Genomic DNA, 13,141 nt, shown 5'->3' on the forward strand with positions numbered 1-13,141 from the left:
TTCAAACTTCTGCAAGGGTTATCCATATTTCCTTGTCCATTTTCCCCCAATGCCAGGGAAAATATTTACATTAAGACTGTCAGAAGGGCACCCGGCTACCTCAGGTGGAAGAGCATGTGACTTGATCTCAGGGTTGTGAGTCAGAGCCCCACATTGGATCGAGAGATTATTTAAAAAACAAAAAACAAGAAACAAAAACAAGTTGTCAGTGATTATCATTGTGCGGCTGATTGATTTTTCCCCTTTAATTTTGTTGTTCCCAAAATATTCGTCTTCTGAACAATTGGGTTTTCACAGGGGGTTGGGGGGACAAAGTTTGGTCTTGAAAATATGATTTTAGGGGCGCCTGGGTGGCTCAGTGGTTTAAGCCGCTGCCTTCGGCTCAGGTCATGATCTCAGGGTCCTGGGATCGGGTCCCGCATCGGGCTCTCTGCTCGGCAGACAGCCTGCTTCCCTCTCTCTCTCTCTGCCTGCCTCTCCATCTACTTGTGATTTCTCTCTGTCAAATAAATAAATAAAATCTTTAAAAAAAAAAAAAAAAGAAAATATGATTTTAAAAGAACAGCTGCCTAGATAGAAAAAAAAGGGAAGTCTTTGACTAGTTAAGATAGAGATGGTGGTGATTCACCACATTTTTCCACCCTGAAGTAACTTCTGAAAAGCCATTTGCTGTGTTAAGCAATCTCTGGCTGCATCTCATCCAATTTAATCATTTCGGTACCATGCTGATGGCTCGCAAGTTCACTGTCTAACTCTGGCCTTTCCTTTAAAGTCGTATCTTCAGCTAGGGGCATGTGTCTTCATTTGTATCTGCAAACTAATTCACACACCCACTTATTTCTCTCCAAAATGTTCTGTTTCTGCTGTTAAACCATCATTCATTGAGCTAGAAACGAAAGAATTCCATCCTTTATTCCACCGCAGTAGGATAATTCCCTTCTCTGGTGGATTTCTTCAGCACCAATTCATTTGCTTATACTCAAGTGTGGCAAAATGAGATGATGGAAGTGTCCAAATTCTTGGCTTCAAGTCCACAATGTGCAGTTCTGTGTACGATACAAAAGATTTTAAAGAAAAAAAAAAAAAAACTAACGGGAACTAGCTTTGCTCCCCTCTCCTTCTTTACTATGTGTGGATCAAAGATCCTTTCACGTATTGGAAGAAGTTTGCAATCTAAGTTATAGGGGATAGGGAAGGGAAAAGTTTTCCTTAACTCAGTTAGGGTCCCTTGGCTGGGTCTGAAAATTAAGGTAACAAAGACAGATTAATGGGGGAAAAAAGGATACAGATATATTAATACAAGTTTGACGTGACCCTGGAGACTAAGAAAATGAAGACCCAAAGAAATGGTTAAATCTAAGTATTTTTATGCCAGGTGTGATGGAGAGCAGACGGCTGAGAAGAAATACAGGATGTCAGAGAGTCTGAGATAATTGTAGGGAACTAGGAGAATTCCAGCCAGGCCTGTTTGTTAGGATTCTTCTTGGCAAATTTTTGTCTTCAGAGATAAGGAAGGTATTTTCCTCTGGGTATAAGGAGAGCACCTTTCACATGAGGGTTTTATGGCCCATTTCTGGGAACAGGAGGAGTGGGGGAGGTCAGAGCAACATTCCTACTCCTTCTGTTTTCTCAGACTCCTTCAGCTGAGAACATTCAATGTAGCAAAATGCTGTATTTCGGAGCAGCCTCTCCTGAACCACATCAAGAGTGTAATAATGTCAGTGAAGGAGATGTTGCATCTAGACGCTGCCTTAAACAAAGTCCAAGACTTGGTAATATGAGACGATACTCCTTTTTAAGAGATCTGGGAGTAGAAACAACTTCATATACCGCTTTCTAAATATGTTCTTGATATGGCAAACCATTAAGTAGAATCTGGTTTATTCAGTGTCTGTTCCTGAGAGGGCCAATATAATCCCCAGTTTCCCTAGAAGGTAACAATAGATATTTTAAATCAAATGCAAAATAAAGAACTCGCATGATACTGCTCCGCATTGCCCCATGCTCCCCCTCAACACAAGTCAGGACAAAACAGACATTAATTCTGTGATTTAACTATGCCTCTGGGATGCCTAGGAGTTCCGAGGGTCTCTGGCCAAATTTCATACTTCAATCCCAACTGTTCAGTTTCTACCAGGTTTTTTGTCAGGGCTTGGAGGGACAAGTTTTTGGCTTGAAAATATATATTTTTTAAATTGCCTTGGAAATGTGAGAAACCCAATGCATTTCCTTTTTTTTTAAAGATTTTTATTTATTTATTGGACAGACTGAGACACAGCAAGAAAGAGAACACAAGCAGGGGGAGTGGGAGAGGGAGAAGCAGGCATTCTGCTGAGCAGGGAGCCCAGTGCAGGGCTCCATCCCAGGACCCTGGGATCATGACCTGAGCTAAAGGCAGATAGACGCTTATCGACTGAGCCACCCAGACACCGCTCAAATTATATTTTCAAGACGTGCCTGGGTGGCTCAGTTGTTAGGCCTGCCTTCCACTCAGGTCATGATCCCAGGGTCGTGGGATCAAGCCCCACATCGGACTCCCTGCTCGGTAGGGAGCCTGCTTCTCTCTCTTCCACTCCCCCTGCTTGTGTTTCCTCTCTTACTTTCAAGTAAATAAATAAAATCTTTAAAAAGAAAGAAAGAAAGAAAGAAAGAAAGAAAGAAAGAAAGGAAGGAAGGAAGGAAGGAAGGAAGGAAGGAAGGAAGGAAGGAAGAAAGAAAGAAAGAAAGGAAGAAAGAAAGAAAGAAAGAAGAGAAAATATAATTTGAAAAAGAAATAACTGCCTAGGAACGCCTGGGTGACTTAGTCAGTTAAGCGTCTGCATTGGGCTCGGGTCATGATCCCCAGGTCCTGGGATCAAGTCCTTCATCAGGCTCTCAGTTCAGCAGGAAGCCTGCTTCTCCCTCCTTGCCCTCCCTTCTCCACTGGTGCTCTTTCTCTCTCTCTCCCTAATAAATAAATAAAATCTTAAAAAAAAAAAAAAAACCCTGCCTAGATAGGAAAAACAAGAAAAAGCCATTGGCTAATTGAGATAGAGATGGTAATGATTCATTACTTTCTCCCCACCTGAAGTAACTCCTGAAAATCCAGATTTCCTAATGACTTTTTATAGGTTTGTCAGTACACAATTAAGTTTCAGCTTAATGAACAAAGGGTAAAATATGTGAAGTCAGTTGATTCATTAATCTCACCATGCAACATAGATGGCTGTTGGAAGATCACAAGCATATGGACAGGACTAGAGACGGAAACAGTGCTGAATATGTTGTCCAGTTGTGTTCCCAAAGATTCTGGACCTCAAAGTTCAGACTTTTAAGGAACTGACATTTAAATCAGTGGCTTAAGATTGTCAAAAGAGGGGTGCCTGGGTGGCTCAGTCAGTTAAGCCGCTGCCTTCGGCTCAGGTCATGATCCTAGGGTCCTGGGATCAAGTCCCACATCAGGCTCTCTGCTCAGCAGAGAGCCTGTTTCTCCCCCTCCTTCTGCCTCTGCCTGCCTCTCTGCCTACTTGTGTTCTGTCTGTCAAGTAAATAAATAAAATCTTAAAAAAAAAAAAAAAAGATTGTCACAAGAGTTTTCTGTCTAGGATTTAACATGTTCTTCAAATAATAGACTGATCAGTCATAGGATGAAATGCCTTTTCTAATCAAAAACAATTTATTTTTGTTTTTTAAGACTTTATTTATTTGAGAGAGAGAGAGAGCATGAGCAGGGAGAAGAGGCAGAGGGAGAGGGAGAAGCAGACTTCCCACTGAGCAGGGAGCCAGATGCAGGGCTCTATTCCAGGACCCTGAGATCATGACTTGAGCTGAAGGCAGATGCTTAACTGAGTGAACTATCCAGGCACCCCCCAAAACAATTTCAAATATATCACTGGAAATGCTTTAAAAATTACAAGAGATCTTGCACCTCCTCAGCCTAACAGGGTCTGACTCAGCTAGATGATAGGCAGATTAAAGAAAAAGAACAAAGTCTTACATTGTCGGTGTGATTGTAACTCTGCCAAGTGTGTCCTTCAGGCACGGCAGAGATCATGCTTCTAGATTGTATACCCAAGGCACTTTCTGTTGTCTTGGTATGTCTGCTCTTGGTGCCTTTTTCATGAATTTTCTCTATGAGGGCTGTACCTCTTACACCTGTCCTGTGGTACTCCCTCCTCAGCACCAGTCTTCTGGTAGTCCTTGTCCCTTTCAAGAGGGACTGTTAGGGGGCACCTGGGTGGTTAAAGTGGGTTAAAGCCTCTGCCTTCGGCTCAGGTCATGATCCTTGGGTCCTCAGATTGAGACCTGCATCAGGCTCTCTGCTCAACAGGGAGCCAACTTCCCCCTCTCTCTCTGCCTGCTTCTCTGCCTAATTGTGATCTCTGTGTGTGTGTGTGTGTCAATAAATAAATAAAATCTTAAAAAAAAAAAAAGAGGTACTTATAGGACAGATGATCTGGGGAGCCATAGAAAGCACCCCTGTTATGACAGGCCAAATCCAAACCCTGTCAAATGGTGATATGTATGGCCTGCCTACTCCTCATCAGCTTGTTAGTGAAGCCACTACCCGCAAGTCCTTCTCACCACCATGGACAGCTCCCAATGGAGCCTCTCATACTTCTCAAGCTTTCCAAGTTTGTCTCACAGAACTCAGAAACAATAAAGTCATTTAATTGCTACAGACTTTATAGTGGGAGATTTGGTGGACTCTGGAGGATTGTTTCTTCAAGCCAATGACCTGTGTGAACTCAATCCTATCGCTATAACCAATTCCTTCTGGAGAGATCCAATTCTCGATGCCTATTCTTCATAGAATCAATACTCTTTTCTTTTTTTTTTTCTTTTATTGTATCTTGAGTTTCAAATTTTCTCGGGATATAGACCTAAGAATATCTTCTTAATTATTTAAACACTGCATCTTGTGTGAGATACTTTCTCTTGATGTTTAAGATTTGCTTTGTTGGGGCGCCTGGGTGGCTCAGTGGGTTAAGCCGCTGCATTCGGCTCAGATCATGATCTCAGGGTCCTGGGATCAAGTCCCGCACCGGGCTCTCTGCTCAGCAGGGAGCCTGCTTCCTCCTCTCTCTCTCTCTCTGCCTGCCTCTCTGCCTACTTGTGATCTCTCTCTGTCAAATAAATAAATAAAATCTTAAAAAAAAAAAAAAAGATTTGCTTTGTTGTAGGGAGGTTTAAAAATACAGAATTCCGGGGTGCCTGGATGGCTCAGGTCATGATCTCAGGGTCCTGGGATCGAGCCCCGAGTTGGGCTCTCTGCTCAGCAGGGAGCCTGCTTCCTCCTCCCTGCCTGCTTCTCCGACTACTTGTGATCTCTGTCAAATAAATAAATAAAATCTTTTAAAAAAAATACAGAATTCCAGTCCTTACCCCTGATTTACTGAATAAGAATATCTAAATTTAGGCACTCAGCACCAGTGTCTTTATCTTTCGACATTAATTCATGCTGTGGAGAAGTCTGGAATTACCATGAATTTAATGCCCTTTTAAAATAACTTTAAGGGGCGCCTGGGTGGCTCAGTGGGTTAAGCCTCGGGCTTTGGCTCAGGTCATGATCTCAGGGTCCTGGGATCAAGCCCCACATCGGGCTCTCTGCTCAGCAGGGAGCCTGCTTCCCTCTCTCTCTCTCTCTGCCTGCCTCTCCATCTACTTGTGATCTCTCTCTGTCAAATAAATAAATAAAATATTTTTAATAAATAAATAAATAAAAATAACTTTAAATTTAAATTTAATTTATACCTTTTTTCCCATCAAAGATGTATAACTAATTCTGCCCATTTTCTTGAATTTTAAGAATTCACCAGAATAGGGGTGTCCAGCAGACACAGTCAGCAGAATATGTGACACCTGCTCTCAGGGTCATGAGTAATCTCTACATTCAATCCTCAGGTTGAATGTAGAGATTACTTAAAAATAAATTAATTAATTGATCAATTAATTAAAAAAGAATTCACCAGAATATGTATCATATACATATATAGATTATGCACCATTTTTTTAAAAATTGCACTCTAGAGGTAAATAATAGAAACAAGAGCAAAAAGTGTCTCAGGATCTCACATGAGCTTTATCATCCAATTTTCCAAAGTGTAAAACTTCCGGCTGTCTTTCCACTGTCAAATGATCTACACATCAGGGGTGTCTGGGTGGCTCAGCCGGTTGAATGTCTGCCTTCAGCTCAGGATATGACCCCAGGGTCCTGAATTGAGCCCCAAATTGGGCTCCCTGCTCAGTGGGAAGCCTGCTTCTCCCCCTCCCACTCCCCGTGCTTGTGTTCCCTCTCTCCCTGTGTCTCTCTCGGTCAAATAAGTAAAATCTTAATAAATATATAAATAGTCTGTACATCAGACACTCGCTATCCTGCCTCGTCTGAAACTTCTTCCATAAGTACTACACTCCCAACACTATTTTTTTCTTTTCATTTGCTCAAGAAAAGACAGAATAACACTAACTTCCAATGTTTACTTCACCTGGGCACAGCACACAAAACAGTTCACACTGACTATTTTTTAAATCTATCAGACTGGCATAGTTCCTTTATGAGAACCAGATTTATAACTACCAAGAACTGGTGTGCTGATATCATCATCATTCTTGACATCTGTCTGTGATTTAATTAAAAGAAGATGGATGAGTGGAAGGCTGTGGCCTCATTCCTGATGGCATATTGGGATCACCGGAGGGACTGTATAAACTACTAATGCCTGACCTCTCCCCTGCCCTGCGGAGGTTCTGATTCAGTTGCTCAAAGGTGTAGCCCAGGCTCTCCCAGGTGATTCTAATGTGCATCAAGGGCTGGGAACGACTGCCATAAAGATGGTTTCTTGCTCTAGGAGGTGTGTCTAGGGTGGATATAAGGGAGTGTCTGTTGCCTGCATGACCTAGAAAGTCACCAGATAATTTGCACTAATGTTCACTGAATAATTTGTACAGTGGTTGCATCTCCGATAATACACTTAAAAAGCATCTGAGATAGAGATCAAATCATAAAGATAATTTCCATACTACACAAAACAACTTAACTATACCCTTTGTTTGCTGGGAAACTACTTAGCTGAAGAAAAATCTAATCCTAGATATTATTTTCATTCCTTCCCTTAAAATTCTCCAGGAATTGGATAAGTGGGTATGCTGGATGGCCTAAATGTGTAGTCTATTCTTTCTGTTTACTTTTATTATACCAGTGGTCCTGCCCATTACAGAAATGCTAACAACTAGAAGCAAGCAAAACGTTAAAAAATTTTAAAAATCACTTCCAGGGACATGGGGGTGCCTCAGTTCATTATGCATCTGACTTTTAGCTTTGGCCAACAGTCTCAGTCCTGGGATTGAGCCTCAATTGGACTCTGAGCTCAGCAGGGAGTCTGTTTGAAAATTCTCTCCCTCTGCCCCTCCCCCTGCTCTCTCTCTCAGGTTCTCTCTAAAATAAATAAATCTTTTTAAAAAATGACTTCCATTCACATCTGCGAGAAGAAAACCCTTTTAACATTTTGGCACATATTCTAGATTGCCCATGCACATATTTGCCATCTATATGGCCAGTGGTCAATAAATTTGTATTAATATAAATTTTTTATAAAAATTGCATCATACTGCAAATAATATTTTGCATATCTATATACATACATCCCATTATTTAAGATTTAGTTTCTTTGCATCTTGATTAAATTGAACATTTTTCACACACCTACTGGAAATGCATTCATTTTTTTAACTTTATATATATACTTTACCCACACTATCACTGGCTGATCATTTTTGTGGCCCACTGACAACCAAGATACAGATAACACCCACCTTAATTCTGGTCACCATTATCACTGTAATCACTCCTACAGTCACCTACAACCCTTCAATGGTGTTCAGTAGTCTCAAATATTTAGCACAAACTCCTTAGCCTAAGTTAGAAAAGCCCTCAGTCGCCTGACTGGCATCCAGATTAGAACACCTCTAATCAATTTTCCAATTTAAGTTTTACCTGATCACAACCCAGATTAAAACTCCCCATAGGGGGGCGCCTGGGTGGCTCAGTGGATTAAGCCGCTGCCTTCGGCTCAGGTCATGATCTCAGGGTCCTGGGATCGAGTCCCGCATCGGGCTCTCTGCTCGGCACGGAGCCTGCTTCCCTCTCTCTCTCTCTCTCTCTGCCTGCCTCTCCATCTACTTGTGATTTCTCTCTGTCAAATAAATAAATAAAATTTAAAAAAAAAAAAAAACTCCCCATAGGGGCACCTGGGTGACAGTGGGTTAAAGCCTCTGTCTTCGGCTCAGGTCGTGATCCCAGGGTCCTGGGATGGAGCCCCACGTCGGGCTTTCTGCTCAGCGGGGAGCCTGTTTCCCTCTTCTCTCTGCCTCTCTCTCTGCCTCTCTCTCTCTCTGCCTGTCTTTCTGCCTACTTGTGATCTGTCTGTCAAATAAATAAATAAAATCTTAAAAAAAAGAAAAGAAAACTCTAGATAGTTTCCATTTACCCTCAGATCCTAATCCAGAAACCCTAATTTCATCAAATACTGACTCAAATCCCATTTCTGGTCGCTGCCTCACCAATAAATGTACTTGGAGACTTGGAAAGTAAACGGAAGGTAAGAGAACAGGTCATGTTTTTATTTTGAGAAATAACTTTCTAGGCAGAGGAAATAGCACAGCAAAGTCCGTAAACTGGGACTGTGCTTGGCTTGTTTACTAAAAACTCTGACAACCAAATAAATAAATAAAATCTTTAAAAGAAAAATAAATTAAAAAAAAATAAAAATTTAAAAACTCTGGCAACCAGAGGGAATGGAGCAAAGAGAGTGAAGGGAAGTGTTAGCAGGTAGGGCGCCTGGGTGGCTCAGTGGGTTAGTGCGCTCTCGCTGCCTTCAGCTCAGGTCACGATCTCAGGGTCCTGGGATCGAGTCCCACATCGGGCTTCTTGCTCAGCGGGGAGCCTGCTTCTCCCTCTGCCTCTGCCTGCCATTGTGTCTGCCTGTGCTCGCTCTCTCCCCTTCTCTCTCTGATAAATAAATAAAATCTTTAAAAAAAAAAAAATTTTAAATTTTATTGACGGTTGTTGGGAAGGGGACATCTAGGTGGCTCAGTGGGTCAAGCATCTGCCTTCGGCTCAGGTCATGATCCCAGGGTCCTGGGATCAAGCCCCACATCGGGCTCTCTGCTCAGCAGGGAGCCGCCTTCCCCCCCTCTCTCTCTCTGCCTGCCTCTCTGCCTACTTGTGATCTCTGTCAAATAAATAAATAAGACCTTAAAATTAATAATAATAATAATTAATAAAATAATAATAATAATAATAATAATGTCCATTTTGGGGCATATGCCAGAACTATCCTGGGAAAACTGAAACATATGAACAAATTTCTATAAAAGTATATATCTTACCAAAATTCTCTCAAGAGGAAATAAAAGCCTGAATAGTCCTTTAAGTCCTTTAAGTCACTCATAACTTAATTTTTTTTAAGCTAACTTTTTTTTTTTTTAAGATTTTATTTGACAGGCAGAGATCACACGTAGGCAGAAAGGCAGGCGGGGAGAGAGGAGGAAGCAGGTTTCCCACTGAGCAGAGAGCTGGATGCAGGGCTGGATCCCAGGAGCCTGGGATCATGACCTGAGCCAAAGGCAGAGGCTTTAACCCACTGAGCCACCCAGGTGCCCCAAGCTAACTTTTTAAAAAAGATTTTATTTATTTATTTAGAACACAAGCAGGGGGAGAGAAGGAGAGAAAGAACCTCAAGCAGATTCTATGCAGAGCACGGAACCCAGTGTGGTCTCATCATGGGGCTTGATCTCACAACCCTGTGATCATGACCTAAGCCAAAATCAAGAGGCAGGCACTTAACTGATTGAGCCACCCAGGTACCCCAAGGTAATTTATTTTTGACTAACATCACAATGAAACATTAATTTCAATTTACAGCCCCTTTCTTTACTTGGTAAATATTTAAATCCAAAAATAAATTATTTTTAAACTGATCTTTTGGGGCACCTGGGTGGCTCAGTGGGTTGGGAATCTGCCTTCCTCCTAGCATGATCTGGGGGTCCTGGGATCAAGCCCCGCATCAGGTTCCGTCCTCCCTCTCTCACTCGTTTTCTGTTTCTCTCTCTCTCTCACTCATTTTCTCAAGTAAATAAATAAAATCTTTAAAAATAAATAAATAAACTGATCTTCTTACGAAAATCTTCATTGATTTTGATAACCTTAATTTTTCTTTCTTCCCTTATTTCCAACAATGTACAACACTGCTGCTTTATGAAAATCAAAGAGTCTCACACTGTAGAATGTGGACTATGATCTACATGTCAAATTTAGCTGCAGTTTGAGTTTATTCCACAGATTTTGCTATACAGAAAGAACCAACTATGCTTTGCGATCAAAATCCAGGGCAAGCAAAGAGGAATCGTAGTGAAGATGAAAGAAAGGGAAAGAAAAAATGGAAAGAAAGAGAAAGAGAAGAAAAAGAAGTGGAAATAGAAGATGGACTGGAAGAGGAACAGGAAAAAGAAGAGAAAAATGAAGAACAATATCCCCAGAAAAGAATAGTCAGCAAACCCCTCATGGACACTCTCTGGGCAAACTTTAAGTTAAACAAATGCCCCACAATAGGAGATATCCAATCACTTGCATTTGAATTTAACATGACAGTAAAACAGGTATGAAACCTATTTATCAACAGAGTCACCTTGTAGTACTATCACTCATGTAAACCAATATCCTTATTCCTTCACTCATCATCTCCCCACCTCATTTTTTTACAGATAAAGCAATGGTTTCGTAAGAGGAGGAAGAAATACAATAAAGATATGTACAAGCAGAAACCTAAAAAAAGACCCAAAAGGTAAGAATGTTTTATACATAGAACACTAAGTAGTAAGGAAATAAAAAAGGAACATATTGACTTCCAGAGAAAGACTGTCCCATAGTTCTTGGATATACCATCAGCTTTCTACAGTCCACCATTGCCATTTGGCTCTGGCTGGAGGGTTGAGTACTGAGTGTTGTGAGAGCTCAGATTGCTATCAGACAAGGCCCGTGGACATGGAGGTGAACTTGGTTACATTAAACCAGAACTTCCAGATTATAAACTGTGGAAGATAAATGGAAAACCATTAGACACTGCCCAGAAGCTGGCTACACAAGGCCTAAGGGATCCATGGCGCCTCCATGAAGCTTGGAGATACACGGATGGTTTTGCAAACAGTGTTGGCTTTGGTGCATTATTAAAACAATTCAAATAGGGATTTGCTGCATTTTTGGTAGCTGTAGGGGCTGATAGTAAGATTTAATAAAGTGAGAATACATGTTTTTTTTTTTTTTTTAAAGATTTTATTTATTTATTTGACAGAGAGAGATCACAAGTAGGCAGAGAGGCAGGCAGAGAGAGAGGAGGAAGCAGGCTCCCCGCTGAGCAGAGAGCCCGATGTGGGACTCGATCCCAGGACCCTGAGATCATGACCTGAGCCGAAGGCAGCGGCTTAACCCACTGAGCCACCCAGGCGCCCGAGAATACATGTTTTTAAAAAAAAAAAACAAAAACTTTTCATGTTCCAGCCAGTGACACAAAGAACCGCTGACTGCCCTATTTGTTATTCTGCTCAACGTACAAAGAGGCATGTGCGTACACAGACATGACACCATTACCATGTAGTCATATTCCCAAATATACTACTAAAGCCCTTAAATGTTTATTTACTGCAATATGGAATTAATAATTTCATCTTTTTTTTTCCTTAGATGCTGAGTATTTGTGATGCTTGTCTTCTCTGTGTTACCTACTGGCAGAATCTCATGTGACTGGAAAAAGTGAAGATAAGAACAACATCAACATTTTTTAAAGTACTAGACTGTACACAGAATTTTTATATATTACTTATGTATATTTATATACAATTTTTTTGTGTATTACCTCACTTGATCATCACTCTAAACCATAAGCGAGGAAATTGAACTGTTGGGAAATAATGCGGTTTTGGGGACATCTGTGTGGCTCAGTCAGATAAGCATCTGCGTTCAGTTCAGGTCATGATCTCAGGTTCCTGGGATCAAGTCCTGCATCAGGCTCCCTGCTCAGCAGGAAGCCTACTTCTCCCTCTCCCTCAGCGGCAACTCCTGCTTGTGTTCCCTCTCTCTCTCTCTGTCAAATAAGTAAATAAAATCTTTAAAAAAAAAAAAAGGTATATCAAGGTTATAAATATATTATACTTCTATCCCTTGTTTTTTAAATCTCATCTTGCCTCCTTTTATGAACTCACCCCCTTCAACTCAGGTTTCATCAAAATGCACATTTCATTCACCACAAGATGAATGGATCTCAGTGGGGGGAGTCAAGATGGCAGAGGAGTAGCAGACTGAGATGACATCATGTCGCAAGAGTTCAGCTAGATAGTTATCAAACCATTCCAAACACCTACAAACCCAACAGGAAATTGAAGAGAAGAAGAGTAGCAACTCTAGAAACAGAAAACCGACCATTTTCTGAAAGGTAGGACATGGAAGTGACAGGAAGATAGGCCACAGGGGGAGGGGCCAGCTCCCAGCAAGTGGCGGAGCAACAGAGTACAAAATCCAAACTTTTAGAATTCTGCTCCACTCAGGGACATTGCTCCAGAGGCTAAGCAGGGGTGGAGCACTCATGGGAACAGGGCGATCTCGGGTCCCATGGGGTCACAGAAGGATTGGGGTGTCTGAGTGTAGCATAGCTCCCTGGTATCAGAGCAGGGAAGCCAGCTACAGAGAAAGAGCCAAGGAGTGAGCTCTCAGCTTGGGATTACCATAAACTGTGATCCATGGCACAGTCGGACCACTGCTCTTTGAGCAGGGACCCCACAAGTGGCAGATCCAGGGAGACCCACCTTCCTCCACTTGAAGAGCAGCACAACAGCAATCTTCTGGGTTTAGAGACTCCAAATGGGGCCGTGTGCCAGAGACAGAGATGCTCGGTCACAGGTTGGGTGGGCTCAGAGCACGGCCAGAGACCAGGGAGACGGGAGTGATTGAGCGCTTTTCACTGAGGGTGCACTGAGGAGTGGGACCCCGAGCTCTTGGCTCCTCTGGGCCAGACACTGGGAAGCTGCCATTTTCATTCCCGTGGGAACAAAAGCTCCTGAGAGCAAACCTAAGCAGATTACTTAGCCCAGCCCCTGGCAAGGGGGTTACAAT

General features: G+C 42.0%; 1 protein-coding gene across 1 annotated transcript; it reads left to right on the forward strand.

Moving 5' to 3' along the window:
• Nucleotides 1-10,344: 10,344 nt before the first annotated feature.
• On the forward strand, nucleotides 10,345-11,723 carry NANOGNB (NANOG neighbor homeobox). Its single transcript, XM_032347885.1, has 3 exons — nucleotides 10,345-10,635; nucleotides 10,741-10,820; nucleotides 11,717-11,723. The coding sequence occupies exons 1-3, from the start codon at nucleotides 10,345-10,347 to the stop codon at nucleotides 11,721-11,723; spliced, it is 378 nt and encodes a 125-aa protein (XP_032203776.1).
• The last annotated feature ends 1,418 nt before the right edge of the window (nucleotides 11,724-13,141 follow it).

This window comes from Mustela erminea, chromosome 6 (genome assembly GCF_009829155.1).
Source record: "Mustela erminea isolate mMusErm1 chromosome 6, mMusErm1.Pri, whole genome shotgun sequence".
In the NCBI taxonomy this organism is placed as follows: domain Eukaryota; kingdom Metazoa; phylum Chordata; class Mammalia; order Carnivora; family Mustelidae; genus Mustela; species Mustela erminea.

Bases quoted from the DNA above. Each gene is read 5' to 3' on its own strand.
- NANOGNB (XM_032347885.1), top strand. From the start codon at position 10,345: ATGCTTTGCGATCAAAATCCAGGGCAAGCAAAGAGGAATCGTAGTGAA. The intron at 10,636-10,740 runs GTATGAAACCTA...ATTTTTTTACAG, and splicing joins TTAACATGACAGTAAAACAG to ATAAAGCAATGGTTTCGTAA.